This window comes from Anguilla rostrata, chromosome 10 (assembly GCF_018555375.3).
Source record: "Anguilla rostrata isolate EN2019 chromosome 10, ASM1855537v3, whole genome shotgun sequence".
Classification (NCBI taxonomy): domain Eukaryota; kingdom Metazoa; phylum Chordata; class Actinopteri; order Anguilliformes; family Anguillidae; genus Anguilla; species Anguilla rostrata.
Genome location: NC_057942.1, coordinates 11,612,143 through 11,637,972, shown reverse-complemented (window position 1 = coordinate 11,637,972; position 25,830 = coordinate 11,612,143). Strand labels below are relative to the sequence as shown.

Genomic DNA, 25,830 nt, shown 5'->3' with positions numbered 1-25,830 from the left:
GGTGCAGGAATATGAAACTGAGGCTCACTGATCAATTAGGACAAAGATGCCCCCGGGATCTCTGCGGTTTCCACGGCATCGACCTGGCACTGTTACAGCCTGCAGCCACTATGCTGATCTCTCTCTCTCTCTCTCTCTCTGTGTTTCTTTCTCTTTCTGTCTCTCTCACTCTCTCTGGCTCTCTCCCTCTTTTTCTCCATCTCTTCCTCTGCCTCTCTCTCTCTTTCTCTCTCTCTCTCCCCATCTCTCTCTCTCTCTCTCTCTCTCTGTGGGTGGATTGTACAGCATCAGTCAACCTCTGCCTCAGGCAGCAGCCTATCCTCATCTCCCCTTTGCCATTTAACCCCGCTCCGTAACTCGAGCGCACGTGACCCCCCCCCCCCCCCCCCACCCCCCTCGCACCTCCCCCTCGGCACTAACGGCCCTCCCACGCAAATTAGCAAATTAGCCCCTCCTCCTCCTCAACCTCCCACCTCTCCTCAGGTGCTTCTTCTTGGTCTTGCGGCGGATGCCGTTGACGCCGGGGACGGGCTTCATGTCGCTCTTGTTGATGGGCGGCGGGTGCAGGATGGGCTTCGGCGCGCGGGTCAGACACACCGGCAGCCCCGCCGCACACATCAGGATGCCGGTCATGCCTGCCGCACACGGGGAAAGAGTTCAGCGTCTTACTGTCACACGCAAGCAATACTAGCCTGTGTAAGGAGAACAAGTAAGCTCGGTTTGGTTTTATATTGCCTGTTTCTAAACTACACAGGCTTAGCACAACAGAAGTGTGTGGCCAAACAAGGCGGAGGGGAGTTCTATCCAGGTGAGAGCTTACCTGCCAGTGCTGGGTGAACTGGTCCAGAGCCGGTCAGGTTCTTCACTGGGAGAGCAGGAACACTGCAAAACACAACCGTATACGAACATGTTACTCCAGAGCGGTCACCTGTACTGTGGAATTCCCAAATCTCACATGGCCACGTCTCGTCTAACTATGCATCGCACAGACAGGCCAAATAACAAACGACGAGGACCCAAATCACAGTGCAGCCCAAATCAGTGCCTGCATCAAAAAACCCAGTCTTCACTTTCACCTCGGGGGCACGGATTTGACAGCTTTATCAGCCTTGCAGAGAAAAACCAGACAGGCGAGAGGAGAAGACGCAGATGCTGACTCCAGACGACATTCTGTGGGTGGCGGGGGGGTGGCGGGTGTGGTTGGCACAAAGCGGGCTGGCCTTGTTTGGGCCACAATAAAACCATCCAAGAAGAAATTGCAGATAAAAGGGAGTGCGGGACACACAGGACTGGGTCGGGAGTAGTTCCTGTTTGTGTCTCACAAGTATCCAGGGAACGAAGGGCTCAAAAACACGCGCACAAACACACACACACACACACACACACACACACACACACACACACACACAACCATTCATACAGTACACACTGACGCTATTCAAACAGTACACATACAGACACGCTACCTTGAGTAGAGAAGACCGAGCCAACCACGCGACAGTAAAAAGGTCAGGCTAGGCTGCTGCTGCAGTCAGATCAAAGGAGATCAAGAGCCAGCACAGGGCAACCATTTCACTGCCTGCACAACACCGGAAGCAGGTCTCCAGCTTGTGCCTGTGTGTGTGTGTGTGTGCGTATGAGAGACGGGCAAAAATCTCTCCAGTTTAAGGAATAAAACTTAATTAAAAAAAACTTTAAATGACGAATAGTAATCAAAGTACATTTTTGATTGCTCTTTTGATGATGTCATCACACTGGGATTCCTGCTTGTCTGTACTCTATTCTGATGCTGGGTTGGTTCAGTCCTAGAAAACCAACCATCTCATCATGACCTTATTTGGATGCAGGATCCAAATTTAGGCCGAAGTAGTCCTCACTCCCTTCTCCCCCGTCATCGCGGGAAAGGCAGGCAAACGTGTCTCCGTCAGCCTCTAGGGTTTCACCACTCCAACGAGGAGACATTTTAATATCAGTAAACCCTTGTAAGAGCGTCAGGGGACACCCTTAATGAGCACTAAACAAATAACGAGTCCAGACATGCTTATTATCAGGGCCTGCCTGGCAGTGCCTGCTGCCCTCCCCCATCTCACACACAGCAGCAGACGCAGACGGCTACACCAGGCTACGTAACAGCTCCACTGAACCCTGTTCTCACACGGTAAAGAAACGCCTCAGCAGCTGAACCCTTAAATCCATAGGTTTCCTTACCACAGCGTTCCTGGGTATTTAGCATTTCTTGGGCGAGTGGTAAAAATCCGGTGTGTCCGACCGTAGGAGCATAGGAGTGTAATTTTAGAGCAGCGGGAGGTGAAAAGAGCGGGAAAGCCGCTATGCTAGCCCGCGCAGCTGCACGCGACTCAGCGGCGGGGGAAACCTCCCTAATGTTGGCCGCGTGCCTCCAGCCTGCCACAGCATCACTGTAATCAGCGGACTCCAATTAAGGAAGATGCCTCTTACGCTAATTGGCCAGTGATAGGTGTCGGGGCAGCATAATTTCATCTCTGGGAAACTCTGCTGAGAGGGAGAATGAAGAGAAACCCCTGCTTTGACCTGGACTGCCGCAGCACCGGTGGCTAGGGGTGAGTATTATTTTGGGGGGGGGTGTGAGGATTTAATTACCACAAGATTTTACTGCAACTAGCTCTCACTTTTTCCAGGACAGCTTTATTAACCAAGTCAGGTGATCAGATCCTCAGATTGTCATTTTCTATTCTGGTCTGTGCTGTTGGAGGAAATTGCTTTTGCCAAAGCAAGGTGAACTGGACAAGATAAAATCAAATGAACAGGGGATGGTACAGTACTATTCCTGTGCAACCACCCAAAATTGCCAAAAAAACCAACAAAAATAAGATGTTTACCATAAGCAAAGGTATGGCAGAGGACTGAACACCAGATTGATCAGGTGCAGCAGGATCAACTTATTTTTTTTTGCAGGATCAACTGCATATCATTGTGGTTGGTACAGTACTGTTTGAATTTGCATCTGCATTTGGTGGCCTCTGTGTTTCTTCCCCAATATCTGTCACTCCATCTCAGCACTGATATATTTATCTCCAGAACACCCCCCTCCTGTGCGTGTGCGTGTGTGTGTGTGCGTACGTGTAGGCCTGCACGTGTGTGTGTGTGTGTGGGGCGGGGGGGGGGGGGGGTGGGGGGAGAGAAGTGTTGTTGTGTACTGAACTCCTCCCTCACACTTATCCCAGGATTTGTGTCACCTCTTGATTACTGATGGATGAGTGAGTCATCGACAGGGCTACGTGCAGATTGGCCGGGCAGCACGGCTTACTGGCTTCCTAGAGCGCTTGAGCACCTGGCAAATCGCAAACCGCCGTCAAGGGGAGCGGCTTCGCGCAGGACTCCCGAGAGCGCCGCAGCCAATCAGAGCGCACACCTGTAATCCCACAGCCACACTGCTGAGGGAGTAAACAAAAACCTTTCCCCCACATCCCAATGCTACATCACAGACAGAGGTACTGGGTGTCTGTAAAAAAAACAAAAAAAAAAACACTATGGTTCTCACTATAAACGTATCCATTAACATTTCTAAATATATTTTAAAAATCTCTAAGCAAAAGCCCAAAACAATGCATGAGTAATGCAAGCGAGAGAGTTCTGTTTCATTCTTGCAAAGCGTGTGAACTTGTGTTTTGTAGGGTGTTTTGTGATCGAAAAATTTATTCTCATTGGGAATAGCAGCAGAGCAATGTCCTGGCAGCTTGAGTGCTGCTTTACAGTCCTGAACCTAAGTCACAGACCCTCACTGCACAGACATCTACCTCACAGATCCACCCTCACTGCACAGACATCTACCTCACAGATCCACCCTCACTGCATAGACATCTACCTCACAGACCCACCCTCACTGCACAGACATCTACCTCACAGACCCACCCTCACTGCATAGACATCTAACTCACAGACCCTCACTGCACAGACATCTACCTCACAGACTCACCCTCACTGCACAGACATCTAACTCACAGACCCCCCCTCACTGCACAGACATGTACCTCACAGACTCACCCTCACTGCAAGACATCTACTTACAGACCCCCCTCACTGCACAGACATCCCACCTCACAGACCCACCCTCACTGCATAGACATCTACCTCACAGACCCACCCTCACTGCAGAGACATCTAACCTCACAGACCCCCCTCACTGCACAGACATCTACCTCACAGACCCACCCTCACTGCATAGACATCTACCTCACAGACCCACCCTCACTGCATAGACATCTACCTCACAGACTCACCCTCACTGCAGAGACATCTAACTTACAGACCTCCCCCTCACTGCACAGACATCTACCTCACAGACCCACCCTCACTGCAGAGACATCTAACTTACAGACTCCCCCTCACTGCACAGACATCTAACTCACAGAACCTCCCCTCACTGCAAAGACATCTACCTCACAGACCCACCCTCACTACAGACATCTACCTCACAGACCCACCCTCACTACAGACATCTACCTCACAGACCCACCCTCACTACAGACATCTACCTCACAGACCCACCCTCACTACAGACATCTACCTCACAGACCACCTTCACTGCAGATACATCTACCTCACAGACCCACCCTCACTGCAGAGACACTCCTAACATTACCAAGACCTCCCCCTCACTGCACAGACACCTACCTCACAGACCCACCCTCACAGACATCCCCAAAGAACACCCACAGGATAGAGGGGGAAACATGAATAAACTACACGGCCCTGGCTTTGGCACACTTCAGATTCACTTCACAAATACTTTGTTTTCTCTGCTTTGCTTTGAGACTGCCACGAAGGCAAGCAGAACACAGCGCCAGATTGCCCCCGAGCGCACACTCATCATTTACATTTCTCGTAAATATGATTGAAACTCAAACGGATAACTCCTGGCAATCTCTGTACAGGCGGGTCAGCGTAATTGACCTCGTTACAAATCTGCACGGACGCGTCCGCTGCCCTCCAGGAATGGAGCAGCGCCACGGAGGACACTCGTAAAAGCTAGCCGCAGCGTTTCCGTGATGATAAGCGCCGTCAAGCATCAGCGTTCTCAGATTCATAAACACGGGTAACCAAAGTTTTTAATGTCTAGACATTTTATTACCACTGGATGTGCCCCGTTTTATCACTTTCTACATTATTAAGGCGGTTCATAAAACAAAAGGCAAGACGATAAATAAAACACCTGGGGGTCAATGGTTTTAGGCAGTTGTGAGATATTACCGGTATGTCATAAATCATGGGCAAATTTTATATTTAGGGCTGCTTTATTGGAAATTGTTGATAATGCCCCGTTCTATTTTTAATTCAACAGTGAGCTATTTTACAGGATAGTGATTAACTGGGTTGTGTCGTTTCTAGCCTTCTTTTCGACATCAAATGTTTCATTCTGTCATTTCTTTCTGCAATCAATAACAGGTTTTACTGTTAACTCCACATTTCCGTTAGACTTAATGCTATCGACTCCGAAACCTCTTCCATTCCTTTTTCTTGAGATGTATTATCCTCAGAAAAGCTCAACGTGATCAATGAGCCGAGTGATCTCACAACTAAAGTTTCATACTTTACGTAAACGTTTACCAGGCAGTCTATAATCAGAAACTCTCCGAATGACTGCAGCACCGTAGCTTACCCAAAAACACACCGGAGAAAGAAATGTCCCTTGTAGAAATGGGAAATCCCATGCAATCTGTCCATTTAAATAAATTATGCTGTATCTAAAAATGACATTGCCAGATGTCCTCAGGTTATACTATTTGAGTTTGAATGGTAAAAAAGCCATTGCGTCACCACTGCCAGATGTGAGCAAGCACGTCGTACATGTGCACGCAACTAATTTAAATGCAGTGTTTCAACTGCTTTTCACTGCCCGCTCGCTCGGAAAGAGGTGACGATAAAGTGACATTGTCACCCTGAACACTCGACCTTAATGAATCAGTATCACTGGCGCAGAGATTTTGAGAGATGTAGAGTTGTTAGTTACTGTTCATGAATAACCCTCTATGAGTGAACAACAATTTATTGTGTGAAACAGTGTAGCGTAAAAAAAATTCCCTGCTCTTGTACGGCGGCTTACTTACATACTACACAACAACATGTTCAGTGGTAAATCAACTGTGTAAATTTATCAGTACACCCGATCCCCCAGGGACTCATATAAACAGTACAGTTAAAATAACACCAATCATGTAGTTGTGTACATTTTGCCAGTCATTCTGAATAAAAGTGTCACATAAAAGGTTGCAGCCGACGGTAATGCTGCAGAAGAGGATTTATCGAGCTGTGACGAGTCGGGTGCTCGCACCCTTAGCCTTACCCTGGGGAAAAAGTGATCTTCATTCCCTGTCTGCGGGTCCCTTGGCTATGCTTTACTGCTGCTGTTGTCAGTGCGCTGGTGAGGACACCCTTGCTGAGCGACTCAAACTGTCATCGAGCTATTTAGGCAGAGCCTAATCCCCCTGCAGCATTGGGGATCCTGTGACATCATGACCCAGACTCCTGCGTAACCAGGGCTTTCCGTGATACCGGGAGGCATCCCTACGCCAGGGATTTGCAACGGCAGCGGAAACAATGACGTGCGCGTTAATGCGCCAAAACAAACAGCGCACATCACCCTGACTGTACAAGCACGTGCCTGTGAATTGTATACCAACACAACAGCAGCACGCCATGCATGCTCGCTCTTGGACATGCACACACAGGCACACACGTGCACGCACACACACACCTACACACTCACACACACAGACACAGACTACACCAATGTAATATACTCAAACTCCCTTGTCATGTGAGCAAAATCTTGCCAGTTCAAATCCTAAATGGGACACTGGCTCTTCAAGAAAGAATTCAGCCTGAATTTCTGCAAATCAACACATACAAATAGCAAACAGTTAAAAGACATTAAAGTTCATTTAAGGTAGCCAGGTAGAAAACCTCTCCTCACCAGAGGAGGCCGTCTTTATTGTCCATGATATCATCAACAGTATGCAGGAGCCCATGGGATAGAACCAGCTAGGTCTGGGTCAGTTACCCAGGATGCCAGACTATAGATCCCCGCTTCTATAAGCTCAAAATTTCAAATGGAGCAAGCTTACTGCACCTCACTCCCAGCCCTAAGGGAGCTAAGCTTCTCAGGCTCATTGCTCTCATTTACAGAGGCTTTGGTGTGATAGAATGAGGCTACACTTGCCAAGAGCGTCTACAGATGAATTGGAAACAAACAACAGAACACTTTTTCTGATAGTCAGCTAGATGTCCTTTTGATGTGGTTTACAGAGGAAATTGTTCGAACGTAAAAGGGGGAGATATCGAGAGCACGAATCTACTGTAGCATCTCCCCATTAGGACTGCGCTGCCTTCAGGGCTTCACCTCTTTGTCAACGAGGAATCGTGTAGCATCCCCGAAAAATGACGTGGGAGGTACCCGTGGGTGGCAGGCAGATTAATCCGAAAGTCTCTCGACCGCGCGGAGCCACAGGCGGCGAGCCCTGTTTCAGCGCGAGTGCGAACAGCGATTAAAACAGACGCTGGTTTACGAGGACCAGCACACACACACACTTTTCTCCTGTGTGGAGAACCTGACTGCGGCGAACCCGCCAGCGACATTACAGGCAACATTTCAGCTCCAGGACAGGCAGGGCCCGGCCCCCTGCCCCACGGGCGAAAGGACAGGGGACAGAAAGGACTGAACCAGGGGCCCCGCCGGGGACAGAGACACAGACAGACATCCACACGTTCATGCATGCAGTAATGGATGGCGCTTGTTGTTTCTCGCTCCACGCCATTGTCACGGCATGACACGCATGTCCTCGAGGCAAGACCTGCGTCGCACCTGTTCCCCGGAACTGCCCTCCTCTTTCCTCCCCTCCCCCTTTTCCGTTCAACTCGCTCCTCTCTCTGACTCCATCTCCCTCCGACTCCCCAGCTTGACTTGAGCAGGGCTTAATTAGGCTGAGAGCAATGCGATTTTCTCAAGATACCGAAACCAAATTAGGCCCAGTCACAGAAGTGCTGACTGCAGGACTGCATCTCTTCATCTGTTTATTTTGTGCCACAAAGACAGGAAGTGGGAGGAAAGAACCCCCCCCCCCCACCAAAAAAAAAAAACCCCATAAAATTGCATACTGATGTGGAGAGAAGGCCAGCCCCGCCCCCAGGCTTTGCTCACAGACAGATGAAGAGAATAATGTCCTTAAAAAGCTCAGCAAAAAAAGGTATACGGGCAATAATGACACAGGGATTTTTCACTTCTCATCCGCTCGGCCCTGGAACAAAGGTTCATTATTTATATAGTCTCTTCTACATTAATGTACAGTAACAGAGAGTACCATCAGGCAAAAAAGGACACCAGCACATAATACAAGGTGGCTAGGCCACTGCAACTTTAGCGGATATCGCTATAGTATAGACAGGAAACGTAGCTGTTAAACAACCGTCTAGATAGCACCAGTTTCCCCCCAAAAAATCACTCTGTTACTCAGGTCTCTTGTACAGATCAAGAGAACGCAGAGACAAGATGGTCGAGACAAACCGCCGCCACTTCGCCCTGCCGACAGTGCTAAAGGACCGGCCCTCCCCCTCGCTGGCTCAGCCGCGGCTTTCATTATCGTTCACAAAACATCTCTTACCAGTCTGCTTCAGGTTCCTCCATCTTCGCCTGGCACGCAACGAGAGTGAAAGTCACTTCCTGTTCATTATTTCACAACACTGTCAAAGGAGGTGTTGGGGAAGTGAAATTAAGAAGTTGTTCGGTCATGTGACACCCCCACTGACCATAAACGCTGTACTACTCTGCAGCTTTAACCTCCCTCACATGCCAATTCTCAGCCTCTGCAACAATTACCTTTCTTTACCGACGCAGCTAACAAAACAGACCAGCCATCTCGCCACAGGTATTGCCAGCCACGTGAGGTACAATGCAGTCACGGAAATAAGGCATGTGTGCGCACACGCGCGCACACAAACGCAAACACTAACACGCACGCACGCACGCACACACGCACACACACACACGTGCAAACATTAACACGCACGCACGCATGCATGCACAGTCACAGTTAAGTGTGTGGGCTGTCAATAATTCAGTTCGCATGAATAAAGCATGGAGATCTAGTACATGCCTCACACCGGCCTATAATTGCAGCGTTTGACACTTGCACAAGATTCCTGAAGAGAAGCACAAAGTCCTGATCGTGCTCCTCAAAATCCCTCCACAAACCAGCGACGACCCCAGCAGAACCCACGTTTTCTACTCCACACTCCAGTTTGATTGCCAAAAGGCCATCTCAGTTTGACCCTCAGTAGAGGAGGCATTCAGACTCAAAGAGCAATGCCTTCTCAAGTATGCCAGCCAAGTTAAATTCACAAGCCACCTAGACACCTAGCCATTACTCACACTGCAGTTTCCTCAATACAAAGAGCCGCTTAAAATATAAATAATGAACAAAATACATCACACCTGCATTACACAGAGACTGAAATGCAATAGATGTGAACCCAGTTTGTGGGTCACAGGGAATTTGGCAAAAGTGGAATGTAGTGGAATGCTTGGAGAAATACAACAGGTTTAGCAGAATACTTGGGACTAATGCCAGGGGTTTGATGTAGCAGAATGCTTGGGACTAATGCCATGGGTTTGATGTAACAGAAGGCCTGCAGTAACACGAGGGGTTGGATGTAGCAGAATGCATGGAGTAATGCCAGGGGTTTGATATAGAAGACTGCTTGCAGCGACACCAAGAGTTTGATGTAGCAGGATGCTTTCAGAAACAGTGATGTAGCACAGAGCAGAGCATTATAGCAGCCAGCAGGAGGCACTCTCTCATTTGCTCCAGGACTTTTGCACAAAACCACCGGAGTGGTAGCTGGGGGCGGGCACAAGGGAAGTCACCCCTGTGTAAACAACACACGGGCATTTCAATGCAACTGCATTCTGCCATGTGAACTGTGGAAGGAAAATTATGATGACAGGAAGTCACCTTGGCTTTTTTTTTTTTATAGAGCCAACTGTGTGCACATACAAGAGCACACAAAACACGCTTCACCTACAACACACTCCCCCTTTCAGGGATTTATCTTAGATTATCTTAAACAATGGATGCGGTGTGCTTAAGTGCAGAACAGATGTGGGTACAGATTGAAAAGGAATTTTGAGTGTCCGTGCGTGCGTGTGTGTGTGTGTGTGTGTGTGTGTGTTAGTTTGTCCGTGTGTGAGGGTGTATTATTTCAGGCAGTGTAGATGATTTCAAGGACTACATCGCAGACTGTGTTCCAGTGCGTGGGAGAATAAGAATGAGTGCCAGTGTTATTCGATATGGACGCAGAAACCCTCAAGTTCCATAGGGTGTTGGAGAATAAACGCACGGACGTCTGCAGCGTGAAATTCACCCGGCTACGCGCCAGGGCGTGGGCGTGTGAAAGTGAGCGAGTGAAAGGTGTGTCGGGGCACGTGCGCGTGATTTTTTGGCAGACGCCACCTGTCTGTGTGATTTCTGTATCAGGCTGGGTGCGAAATCTGTCGGTTTTTGAGAGCGAGTGAGCGTGGCGGCAAGTTTGCGCTACAGTGCTTTCTGTGTCGTGGCAACCGCACTCTTCCTGTGCACATAAAGCCACTCGCCTGGGAACTAAATCGCCTCTCTCTCTCTCTCTCTCTCTCCCCCTCAATTTTCTCTCATTCTTTGCCTTGCATGCACACCACCTCAAAACAGTACACTGTAAAAGTTACAGCAGCAGCATACGTACTGCACCTCCTTCCTCTGTGGATGGTTTGATTTAGGTCACAGTGTTGCAAAGGCCCACCATCCGCGCCCCAGCGAAAGCCTGTCCTACCTAGACCATGTTACAATATCTCTGTGCCCTCTCGGTTCTCTCACATAAATAAGCCCTCCCTGATAACACGCAGGACTACTGACATTCCAATTAGTTCCAACAGCAAATCAGCCGATCTCACAGTAAACGTGTCTGTCCTATATTGTAGGGAGACGTATCTAGTTTCCACCGGCCTTATTCAGCCTGAGACACATCGCGGTTCGTGCCGAAACGCCACTTTCCTGAGGCTGTATCTCTTGATCTGCTCTCTTTCCGAGCCCTTATCTTACCTCAAGAACGTTCTAGACTTCTGAGGTTAGTTGGTCCTAGCGCCGCCCCTGTATCAGAATGAACTCGTCCCCCTGGGTGGTCAGCACCAGAATAAACGCTTGACGTGGGACCACCAAACAGAAACATTTGCAGTTTTGTGTTCCGAACGTTGACCCAGATTTACAGTTTAAATGTAGTCACTTAACAGACGCTCTTATTTCGGCTTACGAAACAAAGCTATTCTTCGAGTGCAGGTCCATAATACAGCTATAGACGTGAATGAAATGCATGCAGATACGGCTGACAGGCTAATGAATGCAATGTTGTTTTCTTTTACACCACACTTTCTCGTTATCACTTTTATGTCAGCCTCTACGGATAGAAAGCATATCCATTACTGCAGAGTTTCGATTGACTAACCACAGGTTTCCTCAATTTGTTAGATGGCAATGTCCTCCGCTTTAATTGAGCTGAAAATACAGTTACTCCCAATTAGCAATACCCTGCATTACCCCTGACACAGGTAATGTAAAGCGGCAACTGAAATTCACCCATATATATTTTTAACAAGACTGCTGTACACTAATGAAATACATAGCAAAGGAAGTCAGCTAGCTGGATAAACACAACAAATACGTTGAAGAATAATTGCTTGATTTATATCGCCTGCCGCAATAAAGTAACCGACTCTTGTAATCACGTGTAGTACTTGGACACATATATTCAATGTACTGTATATGTGGAAGAGTAACTGTGCATGCATTTACAATATGTGTAGCAGGCCCTGCTAATAATTGTAAACTAGCAAGCATAACTGGATTAATATATAAGCAATTTAATCATGTGCTACACACAGGCAGTATCTGCTTGGTAGGCAATACAATGGGGATTATTCTTGTGAGCCAGCACCAGGGAGTGTGGACTTGGTCTTCATAAGCCTTGCGATGAAAAGTCTTTTCTTTTTTTTACCCCGAGTCATAAAACAGAGCGCCCTTCTTCTTTCACTTTATGCTTCTGTTCCAAACCCATTTCCACACCTTGTGCACTCTGGCCAGATTCAGCCCTCAACAGCCGTCTACACCTAGAAGTGCAGACAAGAGTGTGAGGTGAGGAAAAACAGTGGCTCTAAGGACGTCTTCGGGGTCAACCAAATAAAATTAACCCTAATGAACCAGAAGTTATAATACCTATACCAGATGGTACAGGCTTATTATAACTTTGGGTATATAAGGCCTATTACAATACCAGTATTCAGTATTCAATTATTTCATGCACATTATTATAAATGTATTTAAATCCTTTCCTGGGGCAGTTATTTTCTTAGGCATTAATTAAAAGGTGACCCAAGAAGCTGCAGGTTTAACGGGAGCAGGTAGATTAGAGGGGCAGCGGAGAGACAAAGCCGGTCACAGCGATGGCTGTTTATCAGCGGTCTGGTCAGGAGATTGTCTGCTGTGATTGTCTTGGATGAGCTGAGGCTCCGGGGAGCTTAGCAGCATGAGACACTTCTCACTTCCCGTTCTGCCAGCTGCCCCCACCTGCGTCGTCTTACTCTCCAAGAGGAAACGCCACCTCAGCGAATCCTTAATGCAACACACACACACACACACACACACAGACACATATACATTCTCTTTCACTCTTTCTCTCTCACACACACAGTCACTGTCACACACTCACACTCACATATAAATGCATGGATATTCTCTTTCCCACTGTCACTGTCACTCCCTCTCCCTCCCTCTCTCACACACACACACAGACACATATATATTTTCTTTCACTCTTTCTCTCTCACACACACAGTAACTGTCACACACTCACACTCACATATAAATGCATGGATATTCTCTTTCCCCCTGTCACTGTCACTCCCTCTCCCTCCCTCTCTCTCTCTCTCTCTCTCACACACACACAGACACATATATATTCTCTTTCACTCTTTCTCTCTCACACTCTTTCTCACACACACAGTAACTGTCTCACACACTCACACTCACATATAAATGTATGGATATTCTCTTTCCCACTGTCACTCTGTCTCTCCCTCCCTCTCTCTCTCATACACACACACACACACACACCAGTACTGCACACAGAATAATCCCCCCATTCATCACATGCATGTCAGATTCAGCCTGTAGCTCTCTGCGGTGATGCATCACCAGACGCTGGGGACATTCCCCTCTACACACACTGACCACTGGATACAGTTCATTAGGCGCTCTGGCTTGTCCTCACTTTTCAAACAGCGTTTCTCATCCCTCAGTAAACCCACGTCCAGCGCGACTGTTACACCGAGCCGGCCTCTGACGGATCAGGGCTTCAGCTCGGGGTTCGCTCCCCAGAAGCCGCCTCTCTCGTAACTTCACAGAATCGCTTTCAGGTCAGATCGTTCTGCCGAAGCTCCCGTTTTTCTTGATCCATTATTCATCACCTCCCGAGCGCATGCCTCCGTGGCAAATGAAGCGGGTTTTCACAAGTAACGCAAGCGCACACATACACACACTCCGCCAGTTAGCAAGCATTCAAATCCACATGCAGACACACACACACGTGCACGCACACACACACCACATACATTCAAGTATGCACGCAGAGAGCACTTTCATATACATATTAGACCAACAATACAAACACACATACAGGCCAACAAAAGGCTAGAGGAAAGACACTGTGCCCAACAGCACTGACTGGACAGAGCGTACTGCACCAGGCGAACATATCCTAAACATCTAAACACCCCTGCCACGTCTTCCCTCAGCTATCAGACTTTATGGTCCCATTCATCTGAATATATATATATATATATATATACAGTACATGCCACACAGATATCACACAGACCCTGGACTGCTAACACAGGGAGACGCTGCGACAGTCTGCAGCCTGGATAGCAGCTGTCAATGCGGGCAGTTCCCCACAGCTCCCTCTGCAGAGCCATTGATCACCCAGTTAACAAGAGGTGCAGTAAATCAACGCAGGGGAGGGGAGGGAGAGAGAGAGAGGGGGACAGGGAGAGACAGCAAGAGAGAGAGAGAGAGAGAGAGAAAATTCAACTTGAAATTGAGAGAATAGCTATGGAGAATAAAGGAGTATGTAAGTTGTTGCAGATAGAGAGACAAATTAAAGCTTTCCTCAATCTGAAAAGCAAGGATAACATATACATATCTAGAAGTTATTTCTCAGCTCACAAATGTTGCGGCCAGCAATACAATATAACGGCTTGGCTGAAAACTCAATTCTGATTGGCTGGGACATGTGCATTATTTTTCCACATACGCCCGGCTATGAAGTAACGCCTGTAAAATTTCAATCACCCTTCTAAATTAGAGTTTTTGTCTGGCTCGATACATAGGGTGGGAATTTGTAAGAGCAAGCAAGCCAATATCATACTTGCAATAGTGCCAGCTTGATGTCCATGGATGACTGCATAGAGAGTAGCTAGTCTCGTTATAGCTTGAATATGTGTATAGTTTAGCCTCAGTATTTAATATAATTAAGTAGTTGGCTCGCTAGCTATCAGTGATTACAATCATGCTACGAGACCACTTTGACTTAAAACCAAACAGAATTTTAAAATTAGGTATCCCGCTTGAGGCACTAGAAAGACGCGTTTGTTGCTACAGTGAGTGGTATGGGGTAATAAGGGATGTTTGCTGGAATACTTTGAAACGCATATCGCATATTTTGCGGCGCGTTTGTATTACAGCTGACGGAGGTAGTAAATTCCGGTACTTTCCCTCAGCGAAGGCTATTCAAACTGCATAATGCTCAGCCAGCCCCCTCCGACAAGAAAAAGCATAACTGCAATCAAAACGTGTTTCTATATATTTGCTTCATTCTGTTCATACTAGATGAAGAAATATCCTTTATTTTAACACATTTCTTCTTTTTTACATTCTATATGATAAATTAATAAATGGAGACATATTACAACACATAGCCTAGTTGCACATGCATAGCCTTTATGGAAAAATAGAAAAAGATGGATTAGGCACGCATTCGACGAGTAATCAATCAATCCATTGCTCGTACCCATCCCTAATATCTAGGATAGATATCCACTAAAGGAGGAGCAGAGAATATAGCAAGGAAGTAATGAATGCAGATCTATATCTAGAAACGATAAATCATTTAAAAAGATGTACGTTTGATGTTTGATGCAACACACACCTACAGCAAAACATGCAACACAGCTACTATACCCATACAAACTACTGTGCAGGACAGCCCGTTCATATTTCAAAAGCCCCATCCAACCCTGCTCACATTCTCCACCAATGCCCACCGCCCGTGGGTATTCAATTCCCGTCCAGCGGTTATCAAAAATGACATCTAATCAAGCATCCTATAGTGTCACTTTCAATCTATTCTCCAGTTAACAGGGGGTAAAAAATCAAACTATAATAAATGCTATAAAGAGGACAACCAAGCGCTCACACGGGAGAAAACAGTATCAAACACGAGTACTAGGTGCTCTTGAATCACAGGGAATCAAAGTTTATTATAGTGATCTTGAAGAGAAATGTAGATCCAGGCACTCAAAATAGTAAACCAAACCAAACCGTTTACTATTTTGAGTGCCTGGATCTACAGTTCTCTTCAAGATCACTAGAATAAATGCTATTCATTGTACAGATAAGTTTTGGTGCCTCTTTAGTGAAGTATATTTAAATGCACTGACAAAAAACTTGACGTCCAAAATGCATCATTGACTATTGGTTCAGCAAACAGTTTTTTTGCGCTATTTATTGAATATTATATAAATCACGTGTATTAGAGTTATTCATGTGTTGGAAAGAACGTCTCCTACACATTAGTGAAGCAAGGAGCCGGAAGGGTTGCCATGGTCTCTTACCCAGGAGGGATGGCGCCCCTGGCAGTTCCCATGGAGACGCGCTGCGTGCCGGGCCGGTTCAGGTTGTTCTGTCCGTTAATGGTGAGGGCGTGGGTGGACGGCATGGCGGGCAGGGCCGGGGAGCGGGCAAAGCTGCCCCCGCCCTGCGTCGGCCCCACCTGCTCCGCTTTGCCGTGCCCGCCCCCGGCGCCGATGTTGTTGTTGTTGCCGCCGGCACCGGAGCCCGGCGACCAGAGGGAGGCGCCGGCGAAGGTGTTGCTCTGCCGCACCATGGTGAGGGTGCCCGCCGGCGCCCCCGCCGCCCCCCCGTACACCTTGCGGCGCTGCGAGGCCAGGATGGCGTTGGAGGCGGCGCGGGTGCTGTTGACCAGGATGCACTGCTGGCAGGAGCAGGGCTGCCCCGAGCTGGCGCCCACCGGCCAGGACTGCGACTTGGGGATGGAGCCCATGATGAGCGGGTAGGCCAGGTCCATGCGCCGCCGCAGCCGCCGCTTGCGCTGGCTCTGCCGGTTGGTCTGCGCCATGCCGTTGAAGTCGATGAGGTAGCAGAAGCCCAGGGAGGTCAGGTCCAGCCACGGGTGCTGTTTCTCGTACGCGTTCTGGATGGTCACGCAGATCTCCATGTCGTAGGGCGTCCAGGAGCCGTTGTCGTTCTCCCACTCCCAGACCACGCCCTTTCCCGGGGCCGACGACGGCTCGTAGAAGTTCCGCTGCACCGGCCGCATGGTGCCTTGGGGAGAAAAGAGCACATTACGTTCAAATCTCACTGAAAATGCGCACCATGGAATTATGGGTAATACTTTCTTAGGAGATGGTCTTCATAATGTCTTTGCCTGTACATCTAAGTCATTGCTAGAGCCCTTGTCATAAGCAGAGACTGCATAAGCAATACGAGCAGTTTAAAACAACACAAGGCTCAGCACTAGGTTAATATGCTGACAAAATCTGAAAAAGACTTTGGCAGACCGCAGAGAATTTTCAGAAACATATTAAAGCATCCAATTATACAATTATATGATGGAAGAATTTCCTTTTAGATATGGGTGAAAAAAGATTCATCTTTTAAACCTGTCACTAATCTGTAGGACCTTTAACAGGTTCTATAAAGAGTGAAAGTGTTTAACATAAAGCATTTCATTAAGGTCTGATAAAGTTACCAGTGGTGAAACAACACTATTGTAACAGTTGCCAGCTGTAATATTTATGTATGATAACCGATATGATTTATTATGTTGCACTTGAGTCATTCCACGGGAAAAGGACTAGGCTATCAAGCCTGTTCCTCAGAATCCATTCATTTTTAATATACACTTTCCTAACATATCTGTAAAGACTAGAACTGAAGGTAGAGCTCCAGATACCAAATAGGTATTGAGAAATAAATGAGCAATGATGATCCAAAAAGGCTGCATTTTACTGAGGCATCATTTTCAGAAGTCTCTGGGAAGAATAAGGATAAGAATCCCATTATTTTTGTAAGATCACAAAGCAATCATAAGTTATTCAAACCTTAAAAACAAGTCGTCTGTGCAAAATAATGGCCATAAATGTGTACTGGTGATGCATCTTCTACAGACGAAAATCACATGCGGGCATATTTTTTCAGCCTCATTCTTTCATCCTTTCATGGAGATATGTACACGGCTAATTTGTGGAAATGGATATCACCCTTACATAACTACATGTTCAGGAACTAAGTTTTACACTGCTATAATGTCTACTTGAATATAATATAGTTTTTGGCCACCATAGTTCACTGTTCTGGGTTCAGTGTTCCAACAGAAAAACCACACTGTTGCAAACTACTGGCCTATTAAAAAAAACAAAAAAAAAAAACAAAGCTTCTTAATATAGAATTGTTTCGGGGAAGAAACAGAACCTCAGTGTGAAAGATTATATTTCCTATGGCTTATAGCTGTGAAACGCCACCCCTCTTCCTGTGCCCAAAGAGCGTATTGCATCAAGACATGGCCATAATCACAATTAAGAATATATTTTAACCATGAAGGAATTCTATAAGGATGATGATCTGGTACACAGATAAACAATATGTCACCATACTTCATTTGTAAATGTGTCACGAGTGCATGATTATGCCCACGTGATACTTCATTCTTCAAGATTTTCATACATTCTATATTCATATTAGGGGCAAAACTGAACTTATTTTCTGTTCTTTGCTTTCTGTGTAGTCACTACACATACAATCTGATAAAAGTGTTAACCCCCAAACTGGCAGCCATTTTGGAACATCTTTAAACCCCTCTATATGTTAAACTATGTGCAATACCATGTCTGAAATAATGTTTTATTTATTTTAATGCACATTGGCTGCCTGAAGGAAGTATGAGGAAAACTGGAAACATAAGCCTGTAAAATGCCCAAATCCTGGTTGAATCTTGATGGAAAGACCCACTTATTAAGTCATAATTCACCCTACAGGAGTCCAAGTTCAGGTAAAGACACTCCATTGCATCGCATACCTCAGGATAAAACAGACTCCCTTACATCAGAAGCCTACTTCTATACCCAATAGGTACTCAAACTCCGGAAACATAAAAGCACTGCTGGCCAGTCAACATAAATATTTGCACATACACACGGACCGAAGCCTGAACAATTTGCATTTTCGCCTCTTTAGGCAGAATGTGTAAATTAACTAGAGACAGAGCTGGAGAGTACCGGGGGGGGATGCCAGTAGCAGTACACATCAGCGGTATTTTAACCATGACAAACACAGAACCGCAGGGATTTAATTCAACACATCTTATGGCTCAATTTCAATATGTAAATCACCTCACTTACGCTGTGCGTGTCATTTATCGACGACTCATTTTTCTGCACAACATGCTGCGTGTGCCGTTATGGTTAACCGGGTTTTGCATGCAGGCGCACGGCCCCCCGCCTCCCCCCTCCTCCATTTCCATGAACGCTTCAATCACGCTGCTGTCACCTTTAACGTACATTCAAATGCGCCGCTTATTTATTTCCTTGACAACCGCGCACGGGACGGAGACGGGTTCCGGCGAACTTGACAAATGAAGGAAAACGCAGACCGAACATTGCGGCCGTACCCAACTGCCATTCTGCTGGCTGGACAGAATAACTGCAAGTTAACAAGAATTCCATCAGCCCACTCCCCCCAGAGGTCTTTTAAATGTATAACTTATTAGCTGCCTTTACTGTAACACCACTTCCCCACCACCACCAATCTAGCCTTGGCGCTACTGTAGATAGTCTAGTACACGCTAGTTTGTCAGCAAATGTCAAGACTGGGCTGAATGCCCTCTTCCCATCATTATGTATTCTTAAGTTGTGTGGCCTTATGTTGATATGAAAAATATTTAAAAAGTAATAGAAATCTTTTGGAGGTTATTTGATTAAAAAAAATCTAACGAAAATCTTAAAAGGATAAAATGCCCATTTTGGTAATAACCCATACAAATTAACTGAACCACAGTGCATTTCTACTCTTGAGTGTTGCGCTGGCCTTCCGGAGCAAGGCTCTGTGACGAAAGCCACAGGACTGAAAAGAGATGACGGCACAGGCGGACGGCTGGCTCTTTAATGAGATTTTACTGGCGTAACAAAACAGTTAGCAAACAACTATCAATTTTAATAATTCGCTACACAAAGCACACAGAGGCTCACCTTATAGATTTCTCCTCGCTACACACTATGTCCTAACGATTGAATGCCTGAACTGCAGTCAAGCGATACATTCCCGAGGCCAGTTACATCACAGATTCAAATCACTTACGAATTCCTCTCTTCGATAATATAAAACAATACAAAACAGACAAACTAGTTTATAAAAACAAAAGTTTTGACTTGAGCTGATATTAGAAAACTTTTGCTAAGCGACATTAGTTTTAGGCTACACAATGCCCATTACTTTAATCAGTTTGGCACAAGTTCCTGCAAGACCAGTTGTACCCCCACTTGCACCAACCTCCCCACACCACCCTCCAGATCAGTAGGGGGAAATTGAACTTTTTTTTAATGGGCAATTACAAAATGGCTCTAATCAGTCATCCAACATGGCTTTAAAATGGGTAATAATTAGTACATGAGTTGAATAACCGAACAGCAGGTATGCAGGAGTTTCTCTCTCCCTGTTCTGGGCGGTACCTCAGCCCTTGGGTGGGGGGGGGGGGCTCCATTATAACGCCATTAGAGAAGCACATGCAGGAAATCAGGACACCACACCCCATCCATCTCCCTGATGTTCGGCTGCAAGGGCATCCAGTGGCCGTGGCCTGGGACACGCGCTCCCCCCCCTTTAATTTAACGGGTAAATGCACTCCCTCACAGGGGAGCGCTGGGTGATAATGGAAGGACGTGCCACGCCGGGTGGGGGGGGGTGTGGTTCTGGGGGTGTAGGGAGGGGGGGGTAATAACCCCACAGCCTCCCAGCTCTGGCTCCTGTGCTCCTGAGAGGAAACCGCATCAGCACAATCCGGAGCGACGACCTTGAATCACGACCGCCCCCCTCGCGTTAAAGGAGCGGGCTTTACGGCTCATTTCACACCGGGGGGGGCCGCCGAGCGTCTCCTCCCGCAGGAGCCCGGAGCAGGGACGGGCCGCTGCTTCACCCGGCTGGCTCTCTGGTTGTAGGGGGACCCAGATCAAAGGGGACGCGCCGGGGCTCTCTCGCGGGGGGCTGGGCGGCGCATCTGACGGCTGCAGACGGGACGCGGGCTCCGCTCCCTCAGACCCCATCGATCTGGGCCTTCGTACCTCCGGCCTCGTTAAACGGTGGATTAATGCCCGGCCCTTACAGGCTTAATGGCTCCTGTTTGTTTCGCCAGGCTTTAGCGCACTGTCACACGGTGCCAGCGACCGCCTGAGCTGGCGAAACGCCCCCTTCTGCAAGCATGTCAGCCGGCTCCATTATAGGGGCGGTGCACCGTAAATGGGAGGTGGGGGGGTGGGGGGAGTAGGTAAAATAACAGGTTTGGTAAAGGACACAGGAAAGGAAGGCAGCCAAATTAGGTGGGTGACAGGGCAAATGTGCTTTCCCTTCGATATTGCTGATTACTAGGAGAAGTCCTCAGTCCTAGTTCTGGAGAAGCTGTGCTTGTGCCTTATGGAAAGACCTTTGTATGGGGCCCATCTTACTGTGGAAATTGAACACAATGGTGGTTGGATTTCTCCTTATTTAAAAAAAAACTTCTACTAACCCTTTCAACCCTCCGGACCACATAACCTACCATCCCCCGGTAGCCTAAATCCACCCAGGCACTAACTATAGCGCTTGTTATCCAGTCCGTGGAGAAGGGGTAGGACTGCAGGAGGGGTGATGGGAAGGTCAGGGTAGAATGGGGGTAACAGGACGCCGCACTCAAACACACTCTTGACTCCAAGTACTTCCTCCCAGCTCTGGCCATAATTGCTCCACGCACGCAATAATTAAAAGTGCAGAACGTACGCCTTCGCCCTTCCCGCCCGCGGCCCAGCTGCCTTTCTGACACCTTCTGTACGCCCCCCCAGCTCGTATCCTGTGCAGGAAACGCAGAAGAGTGGTCACTTCCTGTCCGACCCTCTGCTTCTTCAGCAACTCTCTCATCCTCTCCCGCTCCCACCCTTCCTCCCTCTCCATTCCTCTAATCCCTCCCCTCCCAGATGACATCTCCAAGCTGTCTCCTCTTTTCCGAAGGTCACGGGTTACCCCCCACCGTGAATCATGCGTGTGTGTGATATAATGCCGTGTCATTTCTCTCGCCGGGAAGCAGAACTCCATTCCAGCAGCAGCTTTGAAACGGCAGGGTTAGGGTTAGATTTAGGGTCACTCTTTCTCCCACTTCCCTGAGGAGCCATCTGCAGCCAGCTGTGCTTGTCGCTGGATTCTCTTTGTTTTACAGCGAGTGCAATGTCAACCAGATCCCCGAATATCTGTTTGAAGTATTAATAGAGAATACTGTTTTTTCAAATGTCATTTCAAATTAGTAATAGAGAGCACAATGTCTTTGCATACTACTGACAGAATACTATGCATTTTCAAACTAGCATTACAGAATGTTATGTATTTTCAGCTGAGTATTAAAGAGTAGCATTTCTTTTTGAATGAATAACAGAATAGCAGGTCTTCACACATTACGGCGACTGAATACCATGCTTTTATAAAATTCATATTAGAGAATATTATGCCTATTCAAACTAGTATTAAAGAATCCCATGTCTTCAATCTATTCTCTTTTATCACTAGTAATAAAGAATACCAAGCCTTTTAGCAAGGTAATACAAAGCGGTTGTCAGCGTTCCAGTACTGAGAAATGTATACAAAAACATGTGTCCTGTACCCACGGTGAAGAAAAAAAATACATCCACAATGATTCCCACTGTAATTGTATTGTTTTTAATCTTTGTGTCAAAGCCAACAGATTACAGGCCTACATGCCAACGCCCCTGACAGCCCGTCAGCTGACCATATTTCCATGCCAACGGAGCACATTCCTCCAATGGCACAGCACCCCTGAGAGAACACTGTGTTCGCCTTTCGGTGCTCCTGGGCGAGAACCCCCGATTTTCACTTGTTTCACCGGCGCTGGACCAAATCAATCAGCCGGCCCTGGGTTCAATCAACAGTGCACATCTGCAGAGCTGACACAATGCCACGGCAACAGCAAAGGATTACTCATGCGCTCCGAATGATAGGAAATGGCAGGCCAATAAAAACTGTCTCTTCCTTCCCAAACTCCATCCCTCCAACCTGACTGACAGTGGAGGTTTCCTCTCTTTCTGCCTTCAGACAGATGAGAACATGATGAAAAACCCAGGAGAGGGTTTTATTGGTCTATATCAGGGGTTCTCAAATTCAGTCCTCACAATTGCGAGCCCTGAATTGTAATGATTTACCCTCTTAATCCCACAATATATCAGTAATATACATTCACACAGTGTAGAATAAATCTCTCACATTTTCATCCCAAGACTTTTTAATAAGTCTAAGGATTTCACTTGCAGCAGTGTGCTACATGCCAAATTATTCTGTTTATTTTTAAATAGATTAAATTCAAGACTAACAGGTGAAATCATGGAATTCTTAACTGATTTGTAGAAAACAAAGAACAAAGAAAATGAAAACAAGCCAAGCCTAATGAATCAGTTGAAGGAAGGAATTATGAAAACAAAGACAGCAACAAAAAACCAGCATACCCAGGGGGCCCCAGGACCTTGGGTGGGATCCTGTGGTCTAGATCCCTGCCGTGATTGAGCGGAAGGGGCTGGATCACTGTTGTGTGAATCATGACAAAGACAGAGATCAGACCACTCAGGGACCTTGATTGCACACACCCAGGGAATGTTGAAACTTTCCAGAAACACAAGGTTCTCTAAACACTGTCTAGATGTTGTTGTGATGCAACGGGATACCATTTTCTGACTGAGCTGTTCCACTGCACAGCTGAAAGATTTGAAAGTAATGCTGACGGCTAGTAATGCGTGGATTTCGCACAGTTTATGAACCCAAAGAGGAAGGTTAAAGAGGAAGGATGGGTGAGCCAGAACACTCTCTCCAGCTGAATGACTTAACCAAAGAAATGGAGTTTTGAAGAGGAGGAATCGTCTGCATAGTTCACTCGTGGTCATCTCCCCCGCTATCATTCCTAGCCAGTAACCAACCCTGAGGGTCAGACTTTTCACTGCTTTCAGGGCGGACTCGCATGAGGTAAACGCACAGAATCCAATGGGCAAATAACAACTACATGACAGCTTTCACCTCATGACCTGCCAGTGCTTTACAAGAGGGGCGGAGCTTACCTTAGAGAAACCACCTGAGTGATACATGGCAGCCATTTTGTGTCAGAATGCGTAACATCCATTGGTTAGGGTGGAGAAGGAGGGATTAACTCCCCATCATTTTATTTGTGTTTTGCCTTTATAAATTCGGGACTCAACTTTGGGCTGAGCATGTCCAATTCCCACCCTAACTTAGAATGGCCAACAATCTGCAACCGCAGCTGTGTTCATGCGTGAACTCCACGGCTGATTCAGGAGTATACACATCCAAGACACTCCTCCGAAATATGTGGTGTCACCAGTTGCTTCTTTTCACGCAGCTGACTACAGTTAAGCACAGAGCAGAGTCAGAGGAAGAGCCCTGTCCTAAACGGCTTTCGCATGCAGTCCAGCGGCACCCCATTGATCAGCAGGGATGACTAGATAGCAATGAACGCCAATTGCACTTCACCCTATGGGGCTACCGGCCACAGTAGGCATGGCGCTGTCCGGATTGGTTCAGAGACTGCGTGGCTCATCTATTCACCACAGCGTGGTGCCTCGTCCGAATCATTCACCCAGCAGCCACCCCCCCCCCACCCCATTATATTTATATCTAAATATAAGAAGCAGCGGTATACTGCAGGGGATACAGATCAGGGCCGGCAAATCCAGAGCCTCAGGGTTGAATGGCACGAGGCAGAGCTGATGTGCTGAACTGCACTGAAAACGCTCCCAGTGATAAACGATGAAATGAAAAATGCAACAGAGCCAACAGCTGGCGACTGTGAATGCGAGCAAGTTAAAAATAACACACACAAAAAAATAATGCTAAATTTTTACCAGTTGCATTTTATTTTTATGTCCTTACACATAATATTGAATTGTAGAGTGCAATTTTTATTTCAAAAACTCAATAACAGATAACCCCGGACTCACATCTCAATGTGAAAGAGAAGCCGCGTCCTGTGGGACACCGTCTCGCTGAGCTCGTCTTTCACCTTTAAACCTGACGAACGGAGCTGTGGGGCCGGATCTCACCGCGAGCGTGAGCGCTGCGATCCTCTCAGCCGGGGACAGCGGCCAGCTCAAAGGCCCAATTTACACGCCCGGTGATTGGCAGCACCTTTCAACACCGCACAGACCCTTCCGAGTGCTGAGCCTATAAAATAACGATTCCAAAATTTCCTTTTAATGCAAGCGAAAGAAATTAGGGCTAGTCACAAGTAGGGAGGCAGTGCTGGCGAATTACAGCAGGATGCGAATAAGAGTGTGTGGAGGAGGCTCCTGGTGTCCCCAGTCACTAATCTGAAGCCCTGCATTGCCAACAGTGATGCAATGGCTCAACCTCGAGACACATCTGCACATGCTCAGTTTGGAATGGACCAATCCCTGGGCCCACAGCTGCCCAAGGTGACATAACAGGCTGATGTCTAAAGTGAGGTCTGCAACACTCACTGTATTCATTGCACACAACTCCAGGAGTGGGGGGTATGGGGGGGGGGGGGGGGCATGTTTCCCAGCATACCATTGACACCTGAAGAAATATCAGATCAATTTGTTTGGGCCAGTCATCCTCCATCCATCCAACAGACTGAAATCCAAAATGGTATTTTCCAGTGTCCCCAAATACAGTTACATGCTGCACAAAATAAACTGTGATGTCCAAAATGGTAAATAAGATGAAAACAATGAAAACATGAAGAAATGGTGCTTGATATTTTCCATGAAGCTGTGAGCATATCTTTAAAAGGAAGCGTGGCTTTCATCATCTGAAAAAAGTCTTTGTGAAACAGCTGACGAAGCAATGATGCAAGCCAAAATAAGCACATAAAGTCACACTAATGACACACAGATCAGGACAAACACTAAAAAAAAAAATCTGTGCCAACAATTCATAAGAGAACACCAAGTTGTCATTTTGGGAAAATAGTCTGGAAATTCCTTTTGCATGAAAAAGCAAACAGATGGCAAATGGTTATCAAGAAAATTATTTGGAACTCCGCAGTACAGCGGTGACGGTCTTCTCTATGGACTTTCCCAAGCAAGGGAAAAGCATGAGATAGTTCTGCTGTGCTCCAAATCTCCTCCTCCCCCGCCACCCCTCCCCCCTCCGTTCTCTCTCTCTCTCTCTCTCTCGCTCCCCTTCCAAGAAGGACACTCAA

The 25,830-nt window shown here is 47.1% G+C and overlaps 1 protein-coding gene across 5 annotated transcripts in view; it reads right to left on the bottom strand.

Moving 5' to 3' along the window:
* The window catches only part of dtx1 (deltex 1, E3 ubiquitin ligase), a 54,433-nt gene that overhangs the window by 8,935 nt on the left and 19,668 nt on the right, over window positions 1–25,830 (bottom strand). For all 5 annotated transcript variants that reach the window (XM_064354062.1, XM_064354065.1, XM_064354063.1 and 2 more), the window contains 3 exons: window positions 15,947–16,676; window positions 821–882; window positions 474–635 (listed from right to left, as the gene is read on the bottom strand). In XM_064354062.1, the coding sequence (XP_064210132.1) occupies window positions 474–635; window positions 821–882; window positions 15,947–16,676 (954 nt within the window). The remainder of the gene's footprint in view (window positions 1–473; window positions 636–820; window positions 883–15,946; window positions 16,677–25,830) is intronic.